This window comes from Gouania willdenowi, chromosome 13 (genome assembly GCF_900634775.1).
Source record: "Gouania willdenowi chromosome 13, fGouWil2.1, whole genome shotgun sequence".
Lineage (NCBI taxonomy): Eukaryota > Metazoa > Chordata > Actinopteri > Blenniiformes > Gobiesocidae > Gouania > Gouania willdenowi.
In genome coordinates, this window is record NC_041056.1 from 9,399,709 (window position 1) to 9,418,110 (window position 18,402).

General features: G+C 36.9%; 1 protein-coding gene across 11 annotated transcripts in view; it reads left to right on the forward strand.

The window, feature by feature from the left end:
- The window catches only part of robo2 (roundabout, axon guidance receptor, homolog 2 (Drosophila)), a 401,621-nt gene extending 384,286 nt beyond the window's left edge, over positions 1-17,335 (forward strand). For 10 of the 11 annotated variants that reach the window (XM_028464058.1, XM_028464064.1, XM_028464060.1 and 7 more), the window contains 6 exons: positions 49-263; positions 6,876-7,058; positions 8,477-8,635; positions 9,584-9,853; positions 13,963-14,157; positions 15,575-17,335. In XM_028464058.1, coding sequence (XP_028319859.1) covers positions 49-263; positions 6,876-7,058; positions 8,477-8,635; positions 9,584-9,853; positions 13,963-14,157; positions 15,575-15,576 — 1,024 coding nt within the window. In that variant the 3' untranslated portion in view covers positions 15,577-17,335. The remainder of the gene's footprint in view (positions 1-48; positions 264-6,875; positions 7,059-8,476; positions 8,636-9,583; positions 9,854-13,962; positions 14,158-15,574) is intronic. The other variant, XM_028464066.1, reaches the window with a different exon arrangement.
- Positions 17,336-18,402: the final 1,067 nt, after the last annotated feature.

Consider the following 18,402-nt stretch of genomic DNA (forward strand, 5'->3'; position numbering starts at 1 on the left):
CCCTCCTCCTTCCCTAATAATGAGTATCGTGATATATTTTCTTTCCAGGCACATCCAAGGAGGTTCCCTTCCTCCCCAGGCTCCAGCTCCTCCTGTAGGATATGTGTCGAGCACAATGGTTTCTGACCTGGAAACTGACCTGCCTGATGACGAGGAGGAGGAGGAGGAAGAGGAGGAGGATGAAGGCTACGGAGCCAGGCACCCTCGTGGTATTGAGCACACACCAGGGTCCAGCATGGACAACCTGGACAGCTCCATAACAGGTAAATACAAGGCAGTGTGTCATGCACGGTGGCACTTTTACTAAACTCACAGTATTAGCCAACACTAAATATGATGTAGTGTATTGTGATTACCTTATGCTAATGGGTTGTTATTGATCAAAAGGTGTGATGCATGAAAATGCTCATCATAACATACAGTTAATGTAGCACTATGACAACTATCTAAGTGTCCACTATAACAAGTAAAAAGATTGTGAGCCAAACACAATCAAGGCTGTCACAACATTTAATTTAACACTCACCAGCATTTGGGAATTCTTCTTTTTCTACAAAATAATGAAGCACAACAGATTACTTTTAACCTCTGCCAAGGAGATGATAATGTAATGATTCCCCCGCATTTATTTATTGTTGTCAAGGGGATCCGAATCAATATAGAAAAATCGAAAAAATCTTTCATCTTTCATCATTGGTGAAATTTCAAATATTCATATCTCGGTTCATAATTGACCGATCTTAATGAAATTTGACTCTGCTAAGTTGGGTTGGTTCCTCAATTATTCCACCAAGATTTATCCAGATCGGATCAGGATTTCGCATTTCATTTTGATTTAAAAAAAAAAAAAAAAAAAAAAGTGGGGATGCCCCTACATTTGGACCTACTGTATTGTTATTAAAGGGGATCAAATATTCTTCCAAGCCTTTAAAGAAAGGGAATGATTGATCATGGTACCATGATCAGCATCACTGATCCAGATAACTGCCAATATCTGGTAAAGAGGAGATGTGGTGTTTGGTGAAGGTTCGCGCTCTCTGAATGCTCTTATTTACTAACCTGTTATTAACCAGCAGAGTCACTGAGATTAAGAATCTCTTTTTCAAGAGAATCCTGTAGGCAGTTAGTGTTAAGGGACTTGCTTAATCCCCGAGGCTACCACTGCACACAAAATCAGATAAAGATACGTAGTTTTCATCCATTCACTTCATTAAAGTGGATCAAGGAATTAGCACTTAATCTGTAATGCACAATCATTCAATCATTCATTAGTTTATTGTCTGATGCGTTTGTCAACAGGTGCTATAGGCGTATGTACAACCTGGACAGGGTGCCAGTCAGTTATATTTAAATTACTGGAATCTGTTTTTTTTAACGTTCCACTTTAAGCCCGTCTGTCTAAAATAGCTCTGATAAGACCAGAAAAGGAACTTTTTGGCAATTTGGCAACATGTCTTTGATCTATGAATCATATGGTGGTCCTCCACAAACTTTCACTTCCTACAGTTGGTTGTGGTGCTTGTGCTTGGTACTTTTTCATGTAACCCTTTTGGTAGTTTATTTTTATTGATCAATTATAAGAGGTTCAACTTTTGTTCTAATCTACGTACGTATGAAGGACGTTACATTCCTCTAAAGTTCTCCTGTTCATCTTCTTTATGACTTGCTGCTGTATGTTTCTTTTATGTGAGCATGCTTGCTAAAAGTCTCTCAATCAAATTTTTTAGGAGCATATTTGGCGGACTCTGGGGAATTCTAATTATCATTTTCCAAAAAGCGATAAGGAAATCCATGAATTTTAAACAGACTGGTGAGAAGGAAATTAAAAGTAGGCAGACGACGGCGACTGATTTAACCCTCACACCGCTCAGGAGCTGGTGCCTTCCATATCTTCCCGAAGAGATTTGAAATATATTTCATGTGCAGCATATTCTATTCCGGACCATAGGCATCATTTCCATTTTTACTGCTGCCTGAAACTTTTACAGCCGTCTGTTGGGGGGCGAATGGGACATATGAAGGGCATGGCAGTGCAGCAGCAGGGCTTGGCACTCGGCTGTCCCTTCCACATTGACCAGACTCCACTGTCCATCTGTAATCTGAATAGTGAAAACACTTTTTTTTTCTCCCATTAAATAATGGGCTACAGACTCAAAGAAATAACATGAAAGTACTTATTTAATGCAATACAACATCCAGCCTTCTATTTTTTTATTTATTTTTTTAAACAGTATGTAGAAACTGGTTAACCCTCCTATTATTCTCAAATATAACTAACATTTTACTCTTAGGGTCAATCTGACCCCAGGGATATTTGCCTCTAGAAAATTATTTTTCAAGTTTTTGTGTCAGGCACTTTGTTGAATACATAAATAACCCCATGGAAATCAAACCTTGAGCTGTTCTCTAGCGCCACCATCAGACCAAACTTTTAAATTTGAATTAATTTATCGTGAATAGTTTTCATCCAAATCTTCTCAACTTTACTAACAACATTATGAACCCTATTGGTTGAAGTGATGATATGACCTTTCCTGTAGCGCAACCATCAGGTCAAACGTTCAGTTCTAGAAGTAGTGTATTTTGAAAGTCTTCCATCCAAATATTTTCTAATTTGGGGTGCACATTCATGACTCTCACAGAATAAACCATAATTGATTGATGTTGGGAACGCCCCTTTCCTCTCCTAAACATATTTATTTACATATTTTTACATAACATATTTGGGGTTATTTACTATCAAGACCTCTGTCTCTACCTCTACGTCACTTTCACTGTGAAAGAGCTGTTCCAAAATGAAGATATTTTCTTGCCCCCATGTCATATATCAACTCAAAAGTATCCTGTGTGTGTGGGGATGTAAGGTCACACACAGGCAGACAAGTTTTACACAAAAACAGATTGGGGTCAAATTGACCCCAGAGGGACATTAATGGATGCAATATGCGTTCAGCACATTGAAAAACATAGCATCATGATAAGTTTATGCTTAATCAATTGTACCCATCAAATTAGGAAAAGTCATAAAATATTAAGCAAATACAAAAAGTCAACTATTAATTTTTGAATGATGAACATAGAATGGGGTCACATTGACCCCAAGGATAATTGGAGGGTTAATACCAACACATACATTGTTGAAGTCTACCCTGTCCAACAACCTTAAAGAGATGTTTTTCTCTCAGTGATTGAACAGTGACTTGTGTTGTGCTGACACATGCTACTTCTGATGTATTTAAAGGAATAAAAAGACAGTAACTGGCCCCTAATCTTCTACATCTCGTCTCCGCAGTATTACTCCGAAGACAGCGCTATTCCTTTTTTTATCTCTCGCCCTCTCAGATGACAACACAGACACAGTCCCAGCTGCAGGGTTCACAAAAGAAAAGAGAAGATATGGGAAAGCTGCTGAGATTTATGGCGGCCACCGTTTTGAGGCTGTGCAAACAGGGGAGTGTAGAAATGCGATTTCTGTCAAACATCACTTGATAAATTTGTCATTGTTTTATTATTATGGAAATAGGTCTGTCTTTATAATGTTACACCAAAGGCTAGTAAATCAAGCATTTTCATCGATGCCCTAGAAGAAGAAAAAACATTTTCCTCCTGAGGGGATGTTTTTCATCAGCAGTTTGGACGCTTAGAGTGTTCTGCAGTTTGAGCTAATACGAAATATATTTCACTGACAAATTTAAGTATTGGTGTTGTGGTGAGTTTTGCAGACATTTATAGCTTGAGCCTCCACGAAAAAGTGAATACATTTGTATTGTATTTCTTTAGGAACGTAATTATCGACCGATATTTGCCATAAAATGTAACATTGGTTGACATTGGTATCGGGTTTTCCACCGATACTAAAAAACTGACATGTTAAAAACAAATATGGCACTTTTTTCATAACTAAAGTTTAACAAGTATTCTAATTTTGCACAGATTATTTTTATTTGTGGAGGAGATCCATGTGCGCATCACATTAAAAGTATAGGCTTAACTTGTTTTTTTATCTTTAAATTAAGTTGGGGGAGGGAGTCTATGTATATATCCATATCGGTTGTAAGGTTGCTTTTGTTCAACACCTAGAGGACATTGTTTGTAAATAGATTTATACATTTTAAATTTTATATATTTTTTGAATTTTTTTTTTTCATTTGATCTTTCATCGTTTTCTTTCTACTAAATCTCAAAAATATATTTTGTTTGTACACTAATAGAACATGTAACAAATGGAAAAAAAATACAAATAATTATAAAAATGCCAGTTATTGAAAGTCTAAAGTGTTATGGAAAAAAGGGTAAAAATACTTCCTCAGAGGACATTTACTAACCATTTTATAGACAAACAACCCAGGCAGAGATGTTAATATTACAGGTGGTAGGGGGTTAATATTGGACATTTTGGCAAAAGGCTAATATTGAACATTTTGGCAAAAGGCTAATATTGAACAACCCTATACCAATATCTTTGTTTTAGGATGTCATGTCAAGTAGCTTCACCTACATTGAGCAATGCACATAGGTGTTCTGGTTGATTACTTTCATTTAAAGCCTTGCTGATCAGTTTTCAGATTAGTTTGTGTGTAACTGTAAATCACTTTAGGTGGCAGGATAGATCCAGTCTGTACTTTACTGGCCCAAACCATCCTAGCATTCATTGGCCTTGGATTATAAGACCATATCCTGTAGCATGAAGAGTATCATTGACTGTTTTTTAAAAAAAACAGGGTTTGGCTCATTGCTCTAGTTCAAGACTCAATAAAATGACAGACTTGCAGTGCAAACAGTGGTCAGGAGCAACAGATATAAATTATATTTCCACAACCGGCAAAAAAAATCTGATAGATTTTTTTTGATCAAATGATGTTACGATGATTACAGTTTGATTGGAGCGCTGTTTCTCAGAATAGAAAGTGCTCCAGAGGTCTAGTGGTAGAGAGTGGCAGTTAAAGAAAGTCATTCTGTGATGTGATTTGCTGAGGCAGTGTTCCCTCGCTCGGCCGGAGGACTTTGAAGCTCCAACGCTTTGCCTGGCACTGCCTATACTTGATTATCTGCTCTATTCTTTGTGGAGGATTGGACTCAGTGGAATTGCTGTCTTTCTTTCTTTTTTTCTTTCTTTCTTTTCTTAGAGAATAACTCTTGGAAGAGAATTTCAAAGAAAAAAAAATGGAAGGGTAAAAGTAGTTACTGCTTTGGATTACAGTGAGCAGTGAAAAAATGGGTCATGTAAGTGGGCCCTCTACCCTATGCAAGGCTATATTTTATTGAAGTTTCCAGTCATCTGGGAGAATTTTTCTGCAGCCAAAGTGAAAAGCTGTTGCAACTTTTCCCGCTGAAGGTGCAATTCCCTCTAGTTGCATCAAGGGACGGCCTCGACATGAAACTTAAAAAACCTTTCTGAAGTTTGGGACACAAACCAAACCCCCACTATGAGGATTTTGCTGTATTTTTCTTACGAGTTCCAAACTTTCAAAAGGAAAAGTCAGAGGTTCTTGAGCATTATTTTTTCCAACTGTGATCTGCACTAATGCTAGCTCCTACTGTACCACCATTTGACCTTTCTAATAAATCCTCCTGCTTAACTTTTAGTCTCCATTGTACTCACATCAACCTTTACCCCCGCACTTTGCTGCTTCTCTGTAAAGCCAGTGTGTTCAATCACATCCCTCAGTGTGTGTGCGTGTGTGTGTGTGTGGGGGGGGTAATTGTGTAAGTGAGCCGAGCTCTTGGTTTAATGCCACAGTCATAAAGTTTGCCAAAACAATTCAACTGAAAGCTGTCACTGAGGTTGTGCATATCTTATTTTGCCAGATTAATGGTTTATATTTTAAGCATTGCCTAGGCAAATTTAAAGATAGAGTATAAAGAATACAGTAGCTCCTAAACCCGAAGTCTGACATTATGCCTTGAACGATTTTTATAAATCAATGTTGCAAATATCCACATCCTGGCCTCCGTATTCAAAGGGTCGCTACTTCCTGATTATGAATACATATGATTAAACTTCCTGTGTGATTAATAATTTACTAATTGAGAAATAGGCTTTGGGACATTAAATATACATTCAGTGCTACACTTTAAGGGTGTAAGAAAAAAATTGATTTGGCGATAAATCACAATATTTCGCTGCACGATTATCGTATTGATCCAAAAAATTTCAAAATCGATTTTTTTAATCATGTTTTTTAACGGAAAGAAAAAATGTAATTGCGCATAGCACATAAACGCCCTGTCCACTAGGTGTCAGTAAATATTTAGAACTGAATAGATTGTAGAAGCAATCAAAAGAAGCAATTAAAAGAAAATTGTATTTCATACCATTCTGTACTTGTAAAGCTGAAATTTTTAACTATTGATATTGCGATATATCGCATATATATCGTATTGTTTAGGGATATATCGTGTCGCGACGTGCAAATTGTGAATTGTATCGTATCATCAGATTCATGGCAATGCACACCTCTACTACACATACCAGTGTTATAGAGTGATCACCTCAGGTATTCTCTCCAACTTTGCTTTACAGGTGCGCTGCACTTTTTCAAAAAAAGAAGAAAACAAGTTTATGACAGTTTTGCTTCTACATTGTGTGTGTGTTTGTATATGTCTGTCTGAAATCGATAAAAGAGTGGAGGCTAAAACTGAATGGCTACACTGTAGCGGTCAATTGCAGCAACACAGACTCCCTACAGCATATTCCAAATCAATAAAGGTGGCAGAAACCACTTCTTCCATCCATTCTATCCCCTCATGCATCCCAATGTTGAATCATAGCAAATAACGCTGAGAAAACCCTGAAAAGTTTTCAGTAAATGAAGATTAATACTCATTCGTACAGATTCCATCCCAGTTTTGCTGAAACCTGCGGTGTTCCACAGGGTCCATGGTGAACGGGTGGGGCTCGGCCTCAGAAGACGACCGTAATTTCTCCAGCCATAGGTCCAGCCTGGGCAGCTCGTCTGACGGCTCCATTTTTACCCACTGCAGCTTTGCCCAGGCTCTGGTGGCTGCAGCAGACAGGGCCGGGTACCGCCTGGAGGGCACCAGCCTCAGCAAGAGAGGTTGGTGTGGTGGTCAAACACTGGTCACACATCCACAGCCGGGGCTGCACATCTGATTTCTTACCTTCTAGCTAGTGCACATTGGCTGGAGTTTCCCCACCTTTTTCCTTGCTTGTGGATTCTGTGCATGGTACCTGTTTTGGTAACACTTTACTTGTGGTTTTATAAATAAGGCTGACATTACGCCATCATTACTATGACATGACACCTCTCATTATTATGACATAAAAAGTGTCATTTGTTACCCTTCTTTAGGTTCAGTTACAATTACGACTTCAATTATCCGTCTCCAATTACAATTAAATTACAATTAGTTTTTATTCTTAGAAAGTCAATTACAATTACGTTCTCAATTAGTAAAGTTCAATTACAATTACGTTCTCAATTACTGAGCCTGAAATAAATAATCTAATAAAAGTTAACCTTCCTCCTGTGTTAGCTTTCTGTTAACATCTCTTATGATAACGGGTCATAAATCAACTTTAAAATACACTAAAAGCAAATATCTATCATCTAATTTCTCTCATATCGATTGGTTTTCTTGTTAAGCTTCCTAATGAATGAAAATTGAGCCTTGAGCCTTCTTTGTGTCAATATAGATGTATTTTTTTTTTTTTAATGGTAAAATGTGTGAAAGCTTGATACTTGAAACATATTTTAATATTTTTTAACTACAAATACGTAGAACCGTACATAGAAATGCAACATGATTCTCCAGTTTTGTGTTGAATTATAATTGGCAATTTTTATAGAATTTCCATGGCAATTACAATCACAAAGTCAATTATCTGAACTAATTTATAATTGAATTACATTTATGACAACAATAGATTTTTTAAATTATAATTATAATCACGCCATAATTGTAATTTATCATCAATTACGTGATTACAATTGACCCCAACCCTGGCTCTAATCCTAACCCTTAACCTTACTTAACCCCACCCTCCACTTATCCCAAAAAATGCCAACATAGCTCCAAAGGTGTCATAATTTAGCAAACAACACTTAATGACAGCCTTCACGACACCTTATTATTCATACTAATGACAGATACTGACAGTTTAATGTCAGCCTTATGTATAAAACTTTAAAGTGTTACGACTGTTTTCATTGGGTTCCTTTAGGTAAACCTTCTGCCCTTATCTTACCAGTGTATCTCTGTGTTTTAGTTTACTGTCCTGATGGCTGGTGTAAATGTGTTGGTGTAAATAAATGTTCTATTTGTCCACATCCAGGACACTTTCCTCTTCCCCTAATAAACAATCTTTACCTTTGCTTCCAATCAGGGCTTTGGATGGTCACTAATAATCTGCCTGCTGTAGCTTTTGGCTGGAGGACTGTCTCACTGCTCCGTCTTTGGTTGTTTAACATCTATTTTTAACCATGGGGTTTATGCTCTTGTATCCTTCCTGCAGGTAAAGGCTTGTCCCACAGGCCACGGCCCAGCAGTCCCTTCTCAACAGATGGCAGCACGGTTGGTTCACACAGCCTGGGCCACCAGAGGGCCACCAGGCCCACACGGAAACCCCGAAGTCAGGGCACAACCCCTCACCGGAGAGACGCTGGTGCAGACGGTAAGGCGGCCAAGGATCCACACTGAAAATAGACGTTAACGGGTCAATTACATTTTTCAATTAGAATTACATCTTTAATTATCCATGTTAAATTGCAACTCAATTATGATTACGGTGGCCGGCATTTTTCCCAATTAAAATTAAAATTACAATTATTGTTTTTCCCCCTTAAGTAAGTTACAATGTTCTCAATTACTAAAGTTTAATTACAATTAATCACAATGACTAAAGCTGCGTTCACACCGGATGCGTCACAAAATGTTCATCCAGATTACACACAAAGTCAGTGAATAAACGCGTCCCAGAGGCGAAATCTTTCCTGTGCGGCGGTGCGGTCCGATAACGGCTAGGTTAAATCAGCTGTAAAATACAGAAAAAATATTATCTACCATCCAATTTATTTTTGTAAGTCACAGAACTGTAACAATGTTCCCGAGATTTGCCTTTAATTAATTAAATTGTAAATTTCAGACTGGTATTAATTGTGAATCTATGTTGCTGCGTTAAAGTGGCACTGTTTACACTTTAAATCGGCAAAATCTGTGTTATTTTTGTAATTGTTTGTATTATTTCTCATATTTCTACAATACAGTTGATTTAAATTAAACTGAATTATTTAATGCAGCATTTTCCTAATCAATCACAGTTTTTATAGAATTTCCATGCCAAATACAATTACACAGTCGATTACTGTACCTGAATTCAATTACAATTCAATAATGGGTACAACAGTACAAATGTTTCCCAATTTAAAAAAAAATATATATATATATATAATTACATCATAAGTGTAATTATATATATATATAATTACATCATAATTGTAATTAGTTATTAATTATACAATTAAAATTATCATTGACCGCAACCCTTGTTTGAACCATCATTCATTTTATAAATTAACAACTTATTTCAATGTGATCTACTGTTGGTTTCCCGTTGACACAGACCTACCTCCGCCCCCCGAGCCCCCTCCTTCCCAGGGCCAGGGCCGCATCCAGGGGGCCCGCAGTGTTAGCAGCATGGCGCCACCCTTAGATAGGAAGGCTTCCTCTCTGGAGCGCCCACCATTGTTAGCAGCACCCCATTGTGGACCGGACAACATGAAGAGCTCCATCGACAGACAGACGCGCACTTCTCTGGATCATCATCGACAGGCTCAAGACAGAATGGGCTCCATGGAACGAGCAGAGGACGGGCGCAGGGGCCACAAAACAGGTGAGATAAAACCTCTAATGTGTAGCCTAAGAATTTTATTCAGGCATTTTGACTTGAACTTGATTGTAAACCCATGAACTGTATATTATTGTCTAATCAACATTTGCATATTTTGATTTCTTTATATGCTATGAGCATAAACCTATTTACATTAAACATATATTCATATTAATAATACAGGTTGTTGTCTATATTTTTTTATCAATGCAATGTCAAATTTTTGTGTGTCTGAATAGCATATACATTTCACTTTCTATGTATTTTCTGTCATTTCTGTGCTAGATATTTAATAATTTAATAATCGGTCTGTTTGACACAGTTGTTAGTTTTGGCCAGTGGTTCCCAACCCGGGGGACGTGTCTCACTCGGGGTACTTAAACACATTGCTGGGGGTACTTGGAAACATTTATGAAGATTTATTTCCAAAATAAGTAATTGAATATCCTATTTCATACATGTTTTCTGCCTGTTGATGATCAACGTTATCAATGGAAAAATTTAATAATTTCAATCAAAATCAAAATGTTTAGATTATGAAACTGAACAATTGTGAACATGAGGATTACAAGATTATTTCCTGATGTACAATATGTATGATGAATGCACACTCGAAAAAAGTTCATACTTTGTTTTACTTAATCTTTAGATTAATAATATTTAGTCATAGAATGTCAGGGAAAAAAGAATGCCCTAAGTTACTGTAAATGGCAAATATCTTTACTAAATCGAAGTGGTGCGGATTGACGTGCATAATAATTGCTCCTTTTGTTCTCGCTCAGAGGGGGGGAACTTTTATCACAGTGGGGGTAATAATACAGGAAAGAACAAAAGGTTTTGTCTGTTTTTGTTGTAATTCTGTTTATTCTTTCTCCCATTTTGTGTGTTTTTCTCTCATTTTGTTTGCACTTGTTGATGTTTTGTGTTTTCGGATTCATTTTGCATATTTCTATAGATTGTTTTTGTTTTTTTGTCCTTTTGTGTATTTCTGGACTCCTTTTGTATTTTTTGTTGTCTTTTTTTAATATTTTTGTGTGTTTTTGTTGTAATAATGTGTGTTTTTGGAGTCATTTTGTTGTCATTTTGTTTATTCTTTGCTGTTGTTTTGTGTTTTTCTGTCGTTGTGTGTGTCTTGGAGTAATTTATTTTGCGTTTACTTTGGAGGTTGCACAAAATGAGACCGAGCCGGCCAGTTGTGCATGTCTGAGAGTTCAGAGGCCGACATCTAAACCACATGTAAATGAAACAAGGGGTACTAATGGAGTGATGAGAGGGTACGGCTCAGGGGGTACACACAACGGAAAAAGGTTGGGAAATGCTGCTTTAGGCTAATAATAAAGCTAACACTGCAGTTTGCTGCTTATCTCTCCATTGAGATGTTTTTTTAATATACAGTCTCAGTTAAATAAAGATGCTGGGACTCACAAAATAAGATAAATGAATTGCAGCTGCACTCTTTTATACTGTATTGTTGTGTAAAGTATACCCTATTGTGTCCTTAAGTGCCCTAAACTATAATGGTAATAATTTAAAGGTTGAATAAATCAGAATTTGCTCCAGTTATTAACTCATCTAAAGAAAAATCTATATCAGGATTTTGATTTATAACCCAGAAATTAATGTTGTAATAGAATATTGATGTGAGACTCGAGAGAAAAGTGCAATGTTCTATAATGTAATACAGATTTTAATGAAGAGATACGTTAAAAATAGATTTAGCTATATTACTTTTCTGGGGCGACAAGGGATTCTTTGCCGAGTTGTGATGTGGAAGTTAGCTTTTCATGCAGCTCTGAGGCGAGGCTACCATGAACAGATTGCACAGTCTGCCACTTGCTCTGGTTTCCAGAAATCCCCCCACCCCCCCTCATCATCCCCAGTGTAACTGTTGCCAGTATGAGTCTGCTGTTCTCCAACTAAGGCAGAAGGCCCTAGCAACTGAAATGCACTCTAATCGCTTTAGCTTTCATTTCTCACACAAACAGCCGCCTCTCATTGCTCCATCTGTGTGTTTGTATGTGCGAGTGCATGAACGTTTCCCACCATTTGTGCTGTTTTGTTTTTTTCCTCCTACTTTCCCTGTTTTTATTGTTGCAAAGGTTGTGTCCACAGTCGGCTTTTATACACATTTAACTCTGCAGGTGAAGTCACTCATGTGTCAGAGAGTTTACGCTATCACAGCAGGGGCCATGAAAATGTGATTTTATTTGATCCGAGGGCCACATTATCAACGTTCACGTCAGCAATTAGAGAAACAACCAATCTGAGCATTAACACAAGAGGGGTGGGGTTTGTCATCTTTTTAATGCCTTTGTCTGGTTTTGTTTTTTTCTCAGTTTTTAGTAATTTTCTGTGATTTTGGAGTCATTATGTGTGTTTTTGTTATTTTCTGTGTTTTTGTAATTATGTATACTTTTCTGTCATTTGAACAGCTTATACATACACCTACTCATTCAAAAAAACAAAACAAGGCTCTAGTCTAGATAATATGAAAAAAAAATACAGTACTAATCAGGAAACTAATGTTACTAGTTTTACAATACACATTCAATACATATTCTGCACAAAGTTCTATATATACAGTTTATACATGCACATCAAACATATATACAAATACGTTCACACATTTACACACATACATACATACATATATACATACACATGCATGTACGTAATATTAATTATATACTAGTTAATATTTAGAACACAAATTTCATCAATTAAATATTAAATATAAAATAGTGTGGCATCATTTACATTAACAATATTTTCTATCACAATATACACATTTTTATGTTTATTAAGTATCACTATATTTAATACTATTATATACATATATTTTTTTTGCATTTTTGTTGTTTTCTGTATTTTCCTGTCATATTTTACGATTTTGTTGACAGTTTGTGTGTCTTTGAATCTATTCTGTAATGTGTTGGATTTTTTTGCGTGTGTCTTTGTAGTTATTTTGTTTATTTAAATGGTTGTTGTGTCTGTCTTTGTTGTCATTTTGTGTATTTTTTGCGTGTTTTAGTGTACTTTTTGCATTTAAGCTGTTGATTTGTGTGTTTTGGGAGTAATTTTATGCATTATGTCGGGCTGTATATTCCCTCCCTTCGTTTTGGTGGCCACACAAAATTAGACCAAGGGCCAAGACCAAGGCCACCGGCCCGCCAGTTGTCTATGTCTGAGCTACTGATTAATGTGTTTAGGTTTCGTTTATTCAGACAAGTTTTTTTTCAGAAAATGCACTTTGATCAATTACATAATGAGTTTCAGCATTAACTTTGATCTCCTATGTCAGGAGATCAAAGTACATTTCCTGAAAAAAGTTGTCTGAATAAACGAAATCTTAACATATTATTAAAGAAAAGACAAAAAGAACTTGCTGGAATTATTACCTGGAAGTCAAAGCAATCAGCAGATGCCTTTAAAGAAGACTGGCAGTTGAAATGTTGAAACATGTCAGGAGATCAAAGTAATTTTTCTGATAAAAAGTTGTCAGAATAAAAGAAACCTTAACATATTGTTAAAACAGAAGACAAAATTAAATGCTGGAATTATTATGTGGAAGTCAAAGACACATCAAAGCGATCAGCAGATGCCTCTGAAGAAGACTGGCAGTTGACAATCGAAACATGTCAGGAGATCAAAGTAATTTTCCTGAAAAAAGTTGTTAATATATTATTTAAAAAGAAGACTAAATGAAGTTTCTAGAATTAATGTACTGAGGTCAGAACACACAGTAGCAGTCATTAGCACAGCAGTGGGGATGACTTTGATGAGATTTCACAGAGACTGCTGAGGGTCAGTGTTATGTTGCCCAGCAGCAGGAGGTACAACAGCAGCCTAAGGACCCTGTTTTATTGTATTTCCCCCCCACCCCCTCACCCCCTTCCTCATAAAGCTGGTTGCAACAAAGCCATGTGTGAGGCTGCTCTTCGTGGCACGCTCTGCCAATGGTTTTTTGGCATCACTATTCTGCAGATGTCAGGAGTTGCTGAGACGCTTTTGTCTCCTTCCATCAGATGTTTGATGTGCAGCGATACAACAATACATGTCACACTTGAATCTTTCCTCATGAACTCTGTATGTGTGCATGTGTGTGTTTTTAGAGGATGGGTGCTTGCCATACAGCAAACCATCATTTCCCTCCCCCGGGGGCCAGAGTTCCTCTGGCACAGCCTCTTCCAAAAGCTCGACGGGGCCACGGAAAATGGAGGGTCCACGACAACCCCAGCAGTGGACGGCCTCAGAGCACGCTGAATTCCTCGGGACCAACGGACAAGGACAGTACTCTGGAGAGTTATGTAAGTTATTAAATGTTTATAATAAGAATGAAATAAAATACTGCAGCATTTTAGGAGTCAAGGTGCATACATGAAACCTGTGGCCAATGATTTATCTATTCCAGCAAGATTCTTTGTGTCATATTTTTTAATTACATAAGGTTTCATTCATTCAGACAACTGTTAGTTAGAAAATTACCTTTGATCTCCTGACATGTTTCCACTGTCAACTGGCTGTCTTTGTCAAAGGCATCTGCAGATCGCTTTAATGTTGAAAGTGTCTATTCATACGGTTGCCGTACGGACAACCCCCGGTGCTATTGAAACGGTTTCTGAAGTACATGTACATAGCGTTTTAGGGTTAGATTATAATCCAATATCGCAACAATTTTTAGGGTTAGGGTTAGAGTTATGGTAAGGTTTAGTCTTAGTCACGCGATCTAAACTGGATACGGATAGAATGTCAGTATATTGTTACAGCAACCCTACGGATAGCCACTGCCTTTAATGTTTCCTTTGAAATTTCATTGACTTCCGCGTTGTAATTCCAGCAAGATTCTTTTTCTTTTCTTTTTGAATAGTATGTTAAGGAAGTCAAGGAAACATCAAAGCAGACACCTCTGACGAAGACTGACAGTTGAAACATGTCAGGAGATCAAAGTGGATTTCCTAAATAGCAGTTGTCTGATTTATTATTGTTCTTGGTAGATACTGTACTTTGGGAAGTGGCTTTGATTTGAGGAGGAATGATGACGACATCAAATTGATTATTCAAGCATGTTTTGTTTTTCCTGCAGATTTTTTATTTTTATTTTTGTAGAATAATTCAAAGCTTCCACTCATGAGACATTTTTAAGAGATACAAATTGTATTGTGTGCCTCATTGATCAATAAATTGGAGATATTTTGCTTAAAAAAAAAAAAAGATGTAAAAGTTTGAAATTGCCGCTTGAAAGTTGATTTTAACATAAATACTCTTTTCACATATTCGAGCATTGCATTGTGGGATATAAAGTCGCAGAGACAGGTACATGGAAGCGTTCTTTCTGATATTACAGGAAGGGGGGGGGGTTCAAGTAAAAAATACTATTGTTTCTTCCTTTTTAAAAATATCGTGTCATTTTCATGAGCCAATTGTCATCTACCATAACGTAATGTGAACTGAAGTTGGTGGGGTCATCAATTATGTATTGATTACGTTAGGGGCAGAAATATGACAATTACATTTTCTTACTGCTCCTTTCCAATCATGTATCTGTTTCATTTGGATTGTGATATTGTTTTATGTACATGGGGAATCTGTGTTGGTTTGCATTTTCATAAAAGGAATAAATAATCATACGATAGCATCAAACTTTAGTTAAACACGATTCCTTTAATATATATATACAGTATAAACTAAGCTGACGTCTCCTTTTCTCCACTTGTCTCTCCACAGAGTGGTGTGCCTGGAGAAAAGCTGATCTCTCCTGAAGAATGACGCCCTCCATGTTGGGTCATTGAACTTTTCTCTTTATTTGTGGGTTCTCAGAGAAGACGGACGCAGCGTCACAGAACTGTAAATGTGTTGTATAGACACAGACATACTGTACATCTCACTATGTTTGGTCCTCTAGAAAATATTTTCCACCTCCTACCTTACTGTTTTTTTTTTTGGTTTTGGTTTTGGTTTGTTAGAAAAAAGCAAGTTTAAAAAAAAAAAAAACAATCTTGAAAACAGCTCTGAGAACAAATTTTCTGGTACTATTCCTGATTTAAAAAAAAAAAGTATTTTGCTTTGTTGTAAATATATTCTTTAACTTGTTGTTGCATTGCTATGCAAAGCCTAATTCAGTTTAAGCTTCTTTTTTCCCATTACAGAGACATTTGGGTTTCATCTGGTTAATTGTATAATATGTGAATTGAATGGCTATTGTGCCATGGAATATTTGTTTAATTATCCGTTGTTTGTTGAAAGTTACCGTTAATGATCCTATTATTATTATTATTATTATTATTAATTATTGTTTTTTGCACTGCAATTTTGGTGATAAGCACAAAAACATAGCTCCTGCTGACATGAAGAACCGGAAGAATATGTGAAGAGGAGTTTCTGTACTGTAAAGAGAAGAAAATTATATAGTAAATGTACAGAGAGATATTAAAGAGTAAAGCTTTGCTCACAAACAGCAACAACAATCTCCACAGAGGCTGGTAAACATCAAGTGAGGGTCTAAGAAGCAGTTTTAAGACTGGAATTAATCACAAAGGATAAATTAGGATTACTGTAGCTGACTCGGTTTATTATTATTGAAATCCTGATCACCGCCCCGCATTAATTATTTGATATTGGAAACATTTAGTCCTCCAGGCACGTTTTTTTTATTTTCAGGATGAGTTATTTTATACTTTATATAGGCCACAGAGCATTTCAAATTTTTTGTTTCGCAGATTTACCACATAAAGACATACTGTAGTCCGGCTCTTTTTACGCTCCTGCTTTAGTAAAAAAACAGCACATTTAGAATAAATCAGTCCAAACAGTGAAATCTGTCATGCTGCAGTCCAATCAAAGCACTTAAAGAGACAGATTTTCTTAAGGCCTTAAGAGGTAGAAAACACAAGCAGGGGAGGAAACTCCTAAATAAACTTTAACTGGAGCAACAAGTGTTTACATTGTCTGTTTTATGTCTGACCATGTTTTAAGTTTGCGTTTAGAGCACTTATTGTTTTAATGCGTGTTGTCAGGTGTGTGTTAGGGTGCAGGTATCACCTGAGAAAACAACACACAGAGCTCTGGGGGTCAGCGATGGTAAATTAGATAGTTGGTAAAAGAGAAAAAATGATCGGCACAGCTCTGCGACAGTGACATTAAATAGTACCTGTAGTGAAAATGTATATAAACAAAAAATGTGTTCAATGTATTCAATAAATGAAATATGTGCACCTTTTTATTAAAAAAAAACACAATAAAAAGACTTTTTAGGACGATTTTATACCTTTGACTATGGAGAGTCGCCATTTTGGACAGGATATGATGCATTTTTGTTGATTCTGTTAGCTGTTGCTAGGCAACAGTGTTCTCCAGTTTCTGAACAATGATGGAGTGTAAAGCCAATGGTTGCTATAACAACTAGAAAAAAGCCCCACAAAAACATTTATTTTGCATCTCTATGCCAAATAACAACACTAAGTCAGAGCTATACAGACGTTGGCTCCATAATAACGGTATGGGATACACTCTTAAAATGTTTCCGTTCTGACAAAATTCTGTGATATGCGGGGATCGCTTCAAGCCAAGCTGCTATGAGAGGGATCTACTGGCTAAGCTAATAGGCTAAGCTAATGGGCTAAGCTATTGGCCAGAAACCAGACACGGTCCGACAGAATTCCTTCACAGTAAATCTCAATGCAGCTTGTAAACATATTGTTCTGATCACTACAACGTTTCTGCATACAGGGGATACTATGGGCAGGTGTCATGGCACAAACCGCACTTCTTGTGGCTAAATGTTGAGCTGTTACGTTGTCTTTACAGCGCTGATTCTCATCGCCTTCTCCCATCTCCCAACAGATATCCTTTCACGCAGCTTTCATCACCATTGCTAGCCATATTTGTGCAGATCCAGCACCGAACTACACAACCTTGTTTCTGCATGCTGAGTCGGCGCAGGGCCGCATATAAGAAGCAGATAGTTGGTGAGAAAGGTGACATTTAATCCTCTTGTAACGTACAACCTGGATGGTGCACTTTATCACCGAAGGCTGCTTAGCGCCAAGTGCGAACAGAAAAACAAAACTTCCCACTGTGTAAACAGACCTGTTGCGCCCGGGCCGATCAAAAAAAGTCCGTCATATCCTGTCCTATATGGCGGCTCTCCATAGTTTATGCCATAAAGTATAAAATCCTTCTAAAAAGTCCTTTTAATTAGTTTTTTTTTTATTATACAAAACATTACCATATTTTTTTTTATTAGTAATACATTAAACAAGTTTTTTGTTACATATATTTTCACTACATGTACCCTTTAAGGAAAACGTTATAATGTGTGCGTACAATGAGAAGCGAGTACATTGTCGGTTTCATTTTCTGAAGGGTCTCACTGCCTTCCATGTCTACAGCCACAGTGTGGAGCAGAACACTTTCTATCTGACTGCCACACACACACACACACACACACACACTCCTACTGCTGTCGTTTGCCGCTTTTTAGAGACATTTTTTTATTGGTTGTTACTTTGTATGCCTTTTATGGACTTCAAAACGCTGCTTACAACAAAGTTTTT